Source organism: Colobus angolensis, unplaced genomic scaffold, assembly GCF_000951035.1.
Source record: "Colobus angolensis palliatus isolate OR3802 unplaced genomic scaffold, Cang.pa_1.0 Scaffold100, whole genome shotgun sequence".
Lineage (NCBI taxonomy): Eukaryota > Metazoa > Chordata > Mammalia > Primates > Cercopithecidae > Colobus > Colobus angolensis.
This window is the reverse complement of record NW_012110920.1, coordinates 8987460-9000916: the sequence shown is the minus strand read 5'-3', so window position 1 is coordinate 9000916 and position 13457 is coordinate 8987460. Positions and strand designations below refer to the sequence as shown.

General features: G+C 40.2%; 1 protein-coding gene across 4 annotated transcripts in view; it reads left to right on the top strand.

Annotated features, from left to right (window-relative positions):
• INTS7 (integrator complex subunit 7) overlaps positions 1 to 13457 on the top strand; it is a 101959-nt gene that overhangs the window by 78686 nt on the left and 9816 nt on the right. For 3 of the 4 annotated variants that reach the window (XM_011938491.1, XM_011938516.1, XM_011938506.1), the window contains one exon: positions 11099 to 11231. In XM_011938491.1, the coding sequence (XP_011793881.1) occupies positions 11099 to 11231 (133 nt within the window). The remainder of the gene's footprint in view (positions 1 to 11098; positions 11232 to 13457) is intronic. The other variant, XM_011938498.1, reaches the window with a different exon arrangement.

Below are 13457 nucleotides of genomic sequence, written 5' to 3'. Positions count from 1 at the left end.
GGGAATGCTTCCAGCTTTTGCCCATTCGGTATGATGTTGGCTGTGGTTTTTGTCATGGGTGGCTTTTATTATTTTGAGGTATGTTTCTTCAATTCCTAGTTTATTCAGAGTTTAATATAATGGGATATGAAATTTTATCAAAAAGCCTTTTCTGCATTGATTGAGATGATCATGTGGTTTTTGTCTCTAGTTCTATTTATGTGATGAATCACATTTATTGATTTGGATGTGTTGAACCAACCTTGCATCCCAGAGATAAAGCCTACTTGATGGTGGTGGATAAGCTTTTTGATTTGTTGCTAGGTTCAGTTTGCCAGTATTTTTTGAGGATTTTTGCATCAATGTTCATCAGGGATATTGGCCTGAGGTTTTTGTTGTTTTGTCTCCACGGGTTTTGGTATCAGGGTGATGCTGGCCTCATATATGAGTTAGGTTGGAGTCCCTCCTCCTTAATTTTTTTGGAAAAGCTTCAGTAGGAATGGTGCTAACTCTTCTATGTATACCTGGTAGAGTTTGGCTGTGAATCCATTTTGTCCTGGGCTTTTCTTTGGTTGGTAGGCTGTTTATTACTGATTCAATTTCAGAGCTCATTTTTTATCTCATCGGGGATTCAGTTTCTTCCTGGTTTAGTCTTGGGAGAGTGTATATGTTCAGCAATTTATCCATTCCTTCCAGATTTTCTAGTTTGTGTCCATAGAGGTGTTCATATTTCTGTGGTGTCAGTGATAATATCTTCTTTGTTGTTTCTAATTGTGTTTACTTGGATCTTCTCTCTTCTTTATTAGTCTTGCCAACTGTCTATCAAATAGATATTAATGTTTTTTTCAAAACACCAACTCCTGGATTTGTTGATCTTTCGAATGGCTTTTTGTGTGTCAGTCTCCAGTTCAGCTCTGATTTTGGTTATTTCTTGTCTTCCAGGTTTGGGGTTGATTTGCTCTTCATTCTCTAGTTCTTTTAGTTGTGATGTTATTTTGTAAATTGAGGTATTTCTAACTTTTTGATGTAGGTGTTTAGTGCTGTAAATTTCTCTCTCAATCTCTTAATTTCTCTCTTAATCTCTATGTTCCAGAGATTCTAGTATGTTGTTTCTTTGTTTTCATTAGTTTCAAAGAACTTCTTGATTTTTGCTTTAATTTCATTACTTGCCAAAAAGTCATTCAGGAGCAGGTTATTTAATTTCCGTGTAATCGTATGGCTTTGAGCGATTTTCTTGGTATTGATTGCTAATTTTATTGTGCTGTGGTCCAAGAAAGTGGTTATCATTTTAGTTCTTTTGCATTTGCTAAAGATTGTTTTGTGTCTAATTGTGTGGTTGATTTTAGAGTATATGCCATGAGGTGATGAGAAGAATGTATTTTCTGTTGTTTTTGGGTAGAGAATTCTGTAGATGTCTATCAGGTCCATTTGATCCAGTGCTGAGGTTAGGTCCTGAGTATTTTTGTTAATTTTCTGCCTCAATGATCTAATACTGTCATGGAGTGTTGAATTCTCCCACCGTTATTGTGTGGGAGTCTAAGTCTCTTTGAAGGTCTCTAAGCACTTGCTTTATGAATCTGGGTGCTCCTGTGTTGGGTGCATATATATTTAGGATAGTTAGGTCTTGTTGAATTGAACCTTTTACCATTATGTAATACCCTTGTCTTTTTTTTTTTTTTTTAATCTTTGTTGGTTTAAAGTCTGTTTTGTCTGATTTAGGATTGCAACTGCTGTTTTTTTCTATTTTTCATTTGCTTGGTAGATTTTTCTCTGTCCCTTTATTTTGAGCCTATGGATGTAATTGCGTGTGAGATGAGTCTCTTGGCATACCATTGAGTCTTGGTTCTTTATCCACCTTGCCAATCTGTGCCTTGTAATTGGGACATTTAGCCAATTTACATTAAAGGTTAGTATTGATGTATGGATTTGATCCTGTCATGATAGCAGCTGGTTATCATGCAGGCTTATTTGTATGGTTGCTTTACAGTGTCTCACTGGTCTGTGTACTTAAGTATGTTTTTGTAGTGACTGGTCTTTCCTTTCTATATTTAGTGCTTCCTTCAAGAGCTCTTATAAGGCAGGTCTAGTGATTACAAATTCCCTCAGCATTTGCTTGTCTGAAAAAGATTGTATTTTTCCATCACTTATGAAGCTTAGTTTGGCCAGATATGAATTTCTTGGTTGGGATTTCTTTTCTTTAAGAATGTTGGCCGGGCGCGGTGGCTCAAGCCTGTAATCCCAGCACTTTGGGAGGCCGAGACGGGCGGATCACGAGGTCAGGAGATCGAGACCATCCTGGCTAACACAGTGAAACCCCGTCTCTACTAAAAAATACAAAAAACGAGCCGGGTGAGGTGGCGGGCGCCTGTAGTCCCAGCTACTCGGGAGGCTGAGGCAGGAGAATGGCGTGAACCTGGGAGGCGGAGCTTGCAGTGAGCTGAGATCTGGCCACTGCACTCCAGCCCGGGCGACAGAGCGAGACTCCGTCTCAAAAAAAAAAAGAAAAGAATGTTGAGGCCAGGCGAGGTGGCTCCTACCTGTAATCCTAGCACTTTGGGAGGCCAAGGTGGGAGGATCACTTGAGGTCAAGAGTTTGAGACCAGCCTGGCCAACATAGGAGAACCCCGTCTCTACTAAAAATACAAAATTAGCCGGGCGTGGTGGCACATGCCTGTAATCCCAGTTACTTGGGAGGCTGAGGCAGGAGAATCTCTTGAACCCAGGAGGCAGAGGTTGCAGTGAGCCAAGATCGTGCCACTGCACTCCAGTCTGGGTGACAGAGCAAGGCTCTCTCAAAAAAAAAAAAAAAAATTGAATATTGGCCCACAATCTCTTCTGGCATGTAAGGTTTCTGCTTAAAGGTCTCCTGTTAAGTCTGATGGACTTCCCTTTGTAGGTGGCCTGACCTTTCTAGCTGCCCCTTTTTTTTTTTTTCATTTCAACCTTGGAGAATCATGATTATATGTCTCGAGGATGACCTTGTGAAGTATCTTACAGAGGTTCTCTGCAGTTCCTGAATTTGAATGTTGGCCTCTTTTTCTAGGTTGGGGAAGTTTTCATGGATGATATCCTGAAATATGTCTTCCAAGTTGCTTCCATTCTCCCTTTCTCTTTCAGGGACATCAGTGAGTTGTAGATTCTATTTCTTTACCTAATCCCATATTTCTCAGGGTTCATTCCTTTTCATTCTTTTTCATTCTTTTTTCTCTCTTTTTTTTTTTTTTCTGAGACAGAGTCTCACTGTTGCCCAGGCTGGAGTGCAGTGGCGCGATCTCGGCTTACTGCCACCTCTGCCTCCCAGGTTCAAGTGATTCTCCTGCCTCAGCCTTCCGAGTAGCTGGGATTACAGGCATGCGCCACCACACCTGGCTAATTTTTTTTTATTTTATTTTTAGTAGAGATGGGATTTCAACATGGTGGCCAGGCTTGTCTCAAACTCCTGACTTCAAGTGGTCCACCCATCTCAGCCTCCCAAAGTGTTTTTTTCTCTATTCTTGTCTTACTGTCTTATTCAGAAAGCCAACCTTCAAGCTCTGTGATTCTTTCCACAGCTTAGTCTGCTTTGCAATTAATTTTAAGAATTGCATTATGAAATTACTGCAGTGTGTTTTTCTACTCTTTCAGGTTGGTTACATTCTTTTTTATGCTGGCTATTCTTGTCTGTCAGCTCCTGTATCATTTTATTGTGCTTCTTTGCTCCCTTGGATTGGGTTTCAATGTATTCCTGCTTCTTGATGATCTTCATTCCTATCCATTTTCTGATTTCTGTTTCTGTAATTCCAGCCATTTCAGCCCAATTCAGAACCCTTGCTGGAGAGTTAGTGCAGTCATTCGGAAGAAAGAAGGCACTCTGGCTCTTTGAGTTGTCAGAGTTCTTGCACTGGTTCTTTCTCATCTTTGTGGGCTGATGGTCCTTCAGTCTTTGAAGTTGCTGTCCTTTGCATGTTTTTTTTTGTTGTTGTTATGTTTTTTTTAATCCTATTTGATGACCTTGAGGGTTTGGTTGTGGTATAAAGCAGGTTTAGTCAACTGGCTTCATTTCTGGAAGATTTTAGGGAGCCAAGGCTCAGCTCATAACTCCTGGACTGCCTGTTCTGGGGGGCTGGTATGAGCCTCAACTTTCTTCTCTGGCTCCTTCAGGCTAGGAACTGATTGCGCTGGGTAGGGGCCAAGGTACTCCAGGGCCACTGGTTACTACAATCCAACGGGTGGTGCCAGCCAGAGCGTTTCATTAGGATGATGGCAGTAGGATCCATCCTCAGTTGCACATGCCAGCAGCAGCAGCAGCAGCAGCAGCATAACAGGATGCGCACTTGTCCACTGTGGCAGGATGCTAGCAGGTCTGGGATGCCGGCCTTTGTGTGGGCCTTCACAGCAGCAGCAGAGGCAGCACGGCTGACCGGTGGGGTGCAGGGGAGCCTTGTTAGTGACTGTGCGTGCCATGGCACTAGTGGTAGTATAAGCATAGGGGCGTGGCGCTGGTGGACACAGAACTGTGTGTGCCCTCTGTGCAGGTGGAGGTAGCCACTTAGGGCAGGGGAAGGTCCACTGTTCTTCATGCCTAGTTTCACTCCCAGGGCAATGTTGGCACAGGAGCTCCAAATGCAACGGCAGTAATGCACGGGTAATGGGGGCAGAATGCACTCACACCAGCAGCAGTGGCAGGGCAGGGTGAATGTGCACTGGTGGGACTGGGGAGGCAAGATCTGCCTATGCACACACGTTGGCAAAGCAGTGTTGGGGGGTGGCCATGGGCCCAGGGAAAGCTGTCAGTATGGGGAGGGAGCAGGTGAGCTGACACGTGTCCACAAGCCGGGCTGCTGTGCTGGAACTCACTACCAGTTAGGCACAGTCCCCCAGCACAGGAGCTAAGATGCAGGCTCCCCAGGATACCCAAGGCTGCACTGCAAGCAGGTACAGCCAGGTTGGGACCCTAGGAGTGGCCAGATGGACTGGCCCCATCTGATCTTCAAGACAGCCCTGTTGACTTGAGGTCTGACAGTTCCCTTAGTAGGGATGAAGTCTCCTATAAAGCAAGTCAGCAAGTTAAGCCTAGAGGGATAGGTGCCCGGGCCATATTCCACTACAGATGCTCACACACCAAACACTCTGGACTCTGCATTGGCTAGAATACGACCCCTAACACTTCTCTAAGCAGCCCTCTGTGCCAACTCAAGTGTCTATAGTGGTCGAGGAATCTCCTCCTGCCAGGATTCCAGAGGCCTGTTGCAGTAGCTGATTGTTTTTTGCCAGTTCAAGTCACTGTTCCCCTGGTGCAATATCCCCATGCACGGGTCCCTCCCAGCTTCCTCCCCTCAGCCCAGCTTCTGTGTCTTTCCTCTGTCCACCCTTAGTTTCTTCCCTCTAAATATCTGTTAGGAGAGGACCAGTCGTCCTGGTCCCTTGGTGGTAGCTGTTCCACCAGGCTGCGTCTAGTTGGCCATCTTGCCCAGCTCTTGCATTTACACTATCTATGATTTCAATCTAGTAAGGCCTGAGATTCCAATATCAGTTTCCTCAAAGAGAATATAATCAACAAAGCAGTTTAAATTTCTCTACCCAAATTAGAACAGAGGAAGAAAAAAGGCTGAAAAAATGAAGAGTCAAAGCTGGCCTGTGGAGTAATGTCATTTAGACTAATATGCGTGTAACTGGAATCCTAGAAAGAGGGAAAGGGGGAACAGAAAAATATTTAAATGACTAAAAGTCTTTTATATTTAATTAAACATATAAACCCACAGAGCCAAGAAGCTTAATGAACCTCTAGCAGGGAAAACATTAAAATCAGAGCAAGGCACACGTAACAGTGAAATTGCAGGAAACCAATGATAAAGAGAAAATTTTTTTAAAGAGAAGGTATTATTTAAAAGGGAAGAAAATATTATTTAGAAGGGAAGAAAGATCAGAATGTCTACTGATTTCTCATCAGAAATATTGCAAGCCAAAAGATGTTTTTTGGAGCAACATCTTTAAAGTCCTGGAAAAAAAAAAGTTAACCTATAATTCTATATTCAGGAAAAATACCGTTCAATAAATTAAGGTTAAATTAAGACATTTTCAGAAAAAAATCTGATAAATGCTATCAACAAGTCTGTACTACAAGAAATGTTAAAGGAAGTTCTTTAGGCTGAAGGAAAATTATTTCAGATATAAACTCAGACCTACAAAACTGAATAAGGAGGATTACAAATGGTAAATTTTTTTTAATTTTTAAAAAGATAATTGACAATTTATAGCAAAAATGATGTTTAGGAGTTTATAACATATAGAAGTAAAATATATGAAATAAGACAACAGGGGGATATAGTAGTAAGAATCTTACACTTAGTAGTATATCTTTTGATGGTAACTTCTGATAAATTGAGGGTGAATATTTTAAACTCTAGAGCAGCCACCAAGAAATAAAACAAGCCAGTAGAGCCATAAAGTGTAATACTAAAATACTTAGTTAATCCAAAAGAGGCCAGAGAAAGAGGAAAACAGGAACAGAAACAGATAGAAAAAGTAGAAAACAAGTCAAAAGATGGTACACTTAAATCCAGTCGTACCAGTAAATATATATGGTCTTATTCTAAATAAAGATAGACTGGATTTAAAAAGGAAAATGCGGCCAGGTGCAGTGACTCATGCCTGTAATCCCAGCAATTTTGAAGGCCGAGGGGGTCAGATCACAGGGTCAGGAGTTCGAGACCAGCCTGGCCAATATGGTGAAACCCCGTCTCTACTAAAAATACAAAAAAAATTTAGCTGGGCATGGTGGCATGCGCCTGTAGTCCCAGCTACTTGGGAGGCTGAGGCAGGAGAATCACTTGAACCTGGGAGACAGAGGTTGCAGTGAACCGAGATAGAGCCACTGCACTCCAGCCTGGGTGACAGAGCAAGACTCTGTCTCAAAAAAAAAAAAAAAAAAGCAAAATGCAACTATATGCTTACTACAAGAAATCCATTTTGAATGTAAAGACATAGGTTAACAGTAATAAAAAGATGGAAAAGGATATAACATAACATGCAAACCCTCCTGAGAAAGCTGTAGTGGCCATATGAATATTATACAAAGTATACTTTAAGATAGGGGCTGTTGCCAGTGAGAAAGAAGTACACTTCATCATGATTAAAGGATCAATTCATCCAGAAGACATAATCCTCAGTATTATGGACCTACTGACAGGTCTTCCAAATATATAAAGAAAAAACTGACAGAATTGAAAGAGAAATACACAAATCTACAGTTGTAGTTGGAGATTTCACCACTTCCTTCTGGGTAATTTATAGAGCAACTTGAACAATACTGTCAACCAACTTTACGTAATTGACATTTATACAACATCAGCAGCAGCATACATCTTTTCAAGTGCATTTGGAACATTTACCAAGATAAACCATATGCTGGGCCTTAAAACAAGTCTCAATAAATACTAAAGCATTGAAATAAAATAATATGTTATCTGATATAATTAAATTAGAAAAGAAGAATATTTCTGAAAAATTTTCAAGTATTTAAAAATTAAACAACATTTCTAAATCCAGTAGGTCAAGAAATTACAAAGGAAATTAGAAAACATGTTAAGCAGAATGAAAATGAGAACATACCACGAAACTTGTGGGATGCAGCTAACCTGTGGGATAAGAAGAACTTATGGAGAAATTTATAGATTTAAATGCTTATATGTATAAAAGAAAGTTTAAGATCAATGATCATAGTTTCTACTTTATGAAGTGAGGAAAAGAAAGCAAATTAAACCCAAAGTAGTTAGAAAGATGCAAATAAGAAAGACTGTTATCAGTGAATTAGAAACAAATAACTAGGTATCTATATAGTGGAAAAAATTTAATCTTACCTCACAGTGTACACAAAAATTAATTCCAAATGAATCATAGACCAAAATATAAAACTCCAGACTTTCTAGAAGACTGCATTGGAAAACCTCTTCATGACCTTGAGGTTGGTCATGATTTCTTAGGACACAAACAGCAGTTACCATAAGAGAAAAATTTGCTGAATTGGATTTAAACTTTTAAATCTGCTTTTGTTAATATGTCATTTAAAAAATGAAAAAGGTTATGGATAGCAAGAAAATATTTTCAAAACATATTATATCAAAAGACTTTTATTCAGACATTGTTTTATTAAGAACACCACACAACTCGACAATCTGATTTTTTTCTTTTTCTTTTTTTTTTTTTGAGACGGACTCTCTGTCATCCAGACTCCATGGAGTGCAGTGGCGCGATCTCAGCTCACTGCAACCTCCACCTCCCGAGTTCAAGCGATTCTCCTGCCTCAGCCTCCCGTGTAGCTGGGATTACAGACATGCATCACCATGCCCAGCTAATTTTTGTGTTTTTAGTAGAGTCGGGGTTTCACCATATTGGCCAGGCTGGTCTCAAACTCCCGACCTCAGGTGATCCACCCACCTCGGCCTCCCAAAGTGCTGGGATTATAAGCATGAGCCACCATGCCGGGCTGACAATCCAATTTTTTAAAACTGATAAGAGGATCCGGCGCGGTGGCTCACGCCTGTAATCCCAGCACTTTAGGAGGCTGAGGCGGGCAGATCACGAGGTCAGGGGATCGAGACCACCCTGGCTAAAAATACAAAAAATTAGCCGGGCGTGGTGGCAGGCGCCTGTAGTCCCAGCTACTCAGGAGGCTGAGGCAGGAGAATGGCGTCAACCCGGGAGGTGGAGCTTGCAGTGAGCCGAGATTGTGCCACTGCACTCCAGCCTGGGCGGTAGAGCGAGACTCTGTCTCAAAAAAAAAAAAAAAAAACTGATAAGAGTTTTGGACACTTCAAAAAAGAAAATATGTTAATACCCAATAGGCACGTGAAAAGGTGCTTGACATCAGTAGTCATTAGGGAAATTAAAATCACAATGAGATACTACTCCCACTAGAACAGCTAAGATTAAAAAGACCTTCAGTATCCTATGTTGGTGAAGATGTGGAGGAGCTTGAATTCATAGTAATATGTTGTTGGGAATACAAAATGATATAGCCACTTGGAAAACTGTTTGACAATGTCATATAAAGTTAAATATACATTTATCATATGACCACCAATTCTACTCCTACTATTTTACCCAAGAGAAAGGAAAACATGTTTCCACACAGACATATACACAAATGTTCATAGCATTTTTATTCATAATAACAAATCTGGAAAAATCCCAAGTGTCTCTCAGTAGGCTAATGGGTAAATAAATTATAGTATATCCACAAATGAAGTGCTACTTAGTAATGAAGATGAATGACCTGTTGATCATTCAGCAGGTCATACAGAAACCATGAGTGCCCTCAAAAACATGCTGTGAAAGAAGCCAATAGAGAAAATCAGTGAAGCCAGAAGCTGGTTCTTTGAAAAGATTAATAAAATTGATAAAACTAGTCTGAGCAAGAAAAAATAATAAATCACTAATAGTAGAAATAAAATGATGGCATTAATACAAATCTTACAGATATTAAAAGCATAATAAGGGAAGAATAACTTTGTGCAAAGAAATTTGCTTAGATGAATAGGACAAATTTAAATACTCTTCATTAGCTCAGACAAAAATTTTTAACAAAACTTCAGTCCAACAATATAAATACAATATAGAAATATAATACATTAAGACTAAATAGGATTTATCCCAGGAATGCAAGGTTGGGTTAACATTAGAAAATCAATTTAAGTACTTCACGGTGTTGTAAAATAAATGAGAAAAACTAAAGTGGGAAGACTTAACTACTGGTTTCAAGACTTAATATAAAACTACAGTAATTAAGACAATGTGATGATGGCTTAAGGGTAGGACGGAGAGTCCAGAAATAGACTTGATTTTTGTCAAAGATGCCAAGATAATTGTATGGGAAAAGAATAGTCTCTTCAACAGATTGTGCTAGAACAACTAAATATATAAAAGGGAAAAAATAATCTTCCTTACCCCACACCATGCACAAAAGAGTATGTATTGTATGGCTCTATTTATATGAACTATTAGGAAACAAATCTCATTTACAGAGATAAAAAGCAAATCTGTGGTTGCCTACCGCCAGAAATGGAATTGTTTTGTTAGCAAAAAAATGGAAGTCTTTTATGTAGTTTAGTTGTCCTTAAAGTCCATCATACAAATGAGCTTCGGTTCTTGTCTTAATAGAACTTAAGATATAGTACAGAGCAGGAAACAGAACTTGGGAGCCCAGCAAATGTGAACATGAATCCCTTAACAGTCACTCCTAGCTCTGTGAATGTATATCATCCCAGTGAGCCATGTATGCATAAACTATAGGTAGACAATGATGCCTGTTTCCCAGAGTAGTTGTGAAGATTAAATGAACTAATATATATAAAACAGCTGGCTGAAATGCCTTGTACATAGTAGGCATTAAAATGATAGTAGGGAATAATAAGAGTAGTGTTATGCCTAGCATATTTAAATTACTTACATTGTATTTTTAAAAGTTTAGTTAGAAATGCCTTTTTTCACTTAGAAATATTTTCAGAAATTTGCAGGGGTTCGAAGCAGTAGAAGAAAAAGGGAGAAATCTAGGTTAAACTTATCCCAGCATGCTGTGTATACAAACTGTCTTCTGAACATGCCTGTGCGTTTCATCTCCATGCTTTAGATTCATGCCATATCTCTAGCCATGAATGTCCTGTACTTTCCATCTCTCCAGAGTTTACCTGTCTTACTCACTTACTGATATGTTCAAGATTATTTTCTTCTGTGACATTCCTCCATGTTCTGACCTGTTATTTATATATCTAACCTGTTATTATTTATCTTTATTGATAGTTTGGCACTTATCTGCTGGCTTTATTGATAGTCCCCTTTTCAGATGTCTTTATGTCCCTTTCACCTATGGCAGTAACACTGTCATATTTCCTGGCAACCAAAGAGATTAAGAATTACATAACTTGAAGTCAGACCTGGGTTTGAATTCTGGTTTGCCATTTACTAGCTGTATGACTGTAGGCAAACTACTTACCCTCTCCTAGCCTCAATTTTCTCACCTATAAATGGAAATAACTTCATTATTTTAAAAATTAAATGAAAATATTTGAAAGTACCTGATACATGTAGGTATTAAATAGCCATGCTATTTTGATGAATTAATGAATATTGACCTTTACTTCAGTTTCCAGGAATACGGATCTACTGGAACAGCCCATGCTGATAGTGAATATGAAAGAAGAATGATGTCTGTATATAATCATGTCTTGGAGGAGGTAGAATCACTCAATCGGAAATATACCCCTGTTTCTTATATGGCAAGTGGCATTTGTTTTATTGAGCTTTTATTGTACGGATGTGGGTTTTTCATACATCTATGGCGCTTACTAACTCTGTGAGTTCAACAAATTAACCTTTCTGTGCCTGTTTCCTTATCTATAAAACAGGGTTAATATCGACGTCACAGCATTGTAGTGGGGAGTAAATGAGATAATCCATGAAAGCACTTACCACATCTCTAGCTGCTACAGAATGCAAATAAAACTTTTTTCTTTTTTTAACAATTTAACTGAAGTACAATAATTCTCAACCCAGGCTACACATTAGAATCACTTGAGGGCTTTTTAAAGAATACATGAATATACAGGCCTCACTCCTGACCAGTTAACTCTGAATTTCTGGAATTGGGGCCCAGGCATTAGTAGTTTTACATGCACTCAGGTGATTCTGTCATGGTGCCATGGTTGGGAGAACCACTGGCCAATTGAAACAGGAAGAACTGGGCTTGTTGTCTGACTGGCAATGAATCATTTCCTACCAGGTGGTGACAGTAATGTCTTTCAGTACACTCTTCAGCCTTTAGCCTGCTGAATTTCTGCTGCCTTTGGCACTTCCTAAGAAGTTCTCAGAGTGCTCACCCTTTATTAAATCTTCTCCCTTGATTTACCAGTCACAGGACAGGCTGACACATTCTCACCCAAATTTTCTCCTCCCTGTCTGACCATTCCCCAGTGACTCTGCTCAGGTTTTATAACAAATGCCATAGGCTTGGTGCCTTAAACAACAGACATTTATTTGTCACAGTTCTGGAGGCAGGGAAGTCCAGGATCAAGGTGCCAGCAGATTCGATTCCTGGTGAGGGCTTTCTTCCTGGCCCTGGTGGCAACCACCTTCTCACTGTGTCTTCACATGGTGGGGAGAGATCGAGAGCTCAGGTCACTCTTCCTCTTCTGGGAGAACACTCATCCCAGCCAGGTGCAGTGGCTCATGCCTGTAATCCCAGCACTTTGGAGGGCGAGATGGGCAGATCACGAGGTCAGGAGTTTGAGACCAGCCTAACTAACATGGTGAAACCCTGTGTCTACTAAAAATGCAAAAATTAGCCAGGCATGGTGGCGCATACCTGTAATCCCAGCTACTCAGGAGGCTGAGGCAGGAAAATCACTTGAATCGGGTGTCAGAGGTTGCAGTGAACCGAGATCGTGCCACTGCACTCCAGCCCAGACAACAGAGTGAGGACTCTGTCTCAAAAAAAAGAAAAAGAACACAGGAACACTCATCCCATCATGGGGGCCCACCTCCAAATGCCATGACCTTGGGGGGGTTACAGCTTCCACATACGAATTTGGGGGAACACAAACATTCAGTCCACAATTCCCAGCCTTTGAATTTTACCCCTTGGAGAGTTTCTCTTCTGCTTCTCTTCTCATTCTGTACTTTCTTGCTTTATCAAGTATTTTAGAATAAATAGGATGTGTCATTAAAGAGTTAGGTTAGATCTAAAGATGGGCAATTCCCTTGACATACTGCTTTCCATGTAAAATTGTCAATAGTATTTACTGAATCAAATTGACAGCTGTTTGACAGTGACATTGTTTGCTAAGAGAGAGTGTAAAGACGGTCTTTGAAAGAAATACGCACATCTGTGTGAGACAGTGGTTATTTTCATATTCCTCTAAGCTCCATCCTAAAAAATGAAATAGATGATAAACAGAAACTTGATTTTGATGGAATTGAATATAATGGAATGGGAATTTTCTGCCCAGCAGAAGACAGTACAGAGAAAAGGGCCCTAGGCTCGTTCAGAACTAAGTTCAAATTCTGGCATTGCCGCTCAACAGTTCTGTGACTTTAGTCACATTACTTAACATCCTTTTATATGAAGTAGAAAACATGCCTGCGTCATAGGATTACTGTGAGGTTTAAATGAAATAATGCTTATTGCCTAGCACAGTACTGTCATATAAGGAGTGGTTAATAAAACATTTCCCAGTCGGGCATGGTGGCTCATGCCTGTAATCCCAGCACTTTGGGAGGCCAAGGTGGGCGGATCACCTGAGGTCAGGAGTTCAAGACCAGCCTGCCCAACATGGTGAAACCCCATCTGTACTAAAACTACAAAAATTAGCAGGGCATGATGGCAAGCTCCTGTAATCCCAGCTACTTGGGAGGCTGAGGCAGAATTGCTTGAACCCGGGAGGTGGAGGTTGTAGTGAGTCGAGATCACGCCATTGCACTCCAACCTGGGTGACAAGAATGAAACT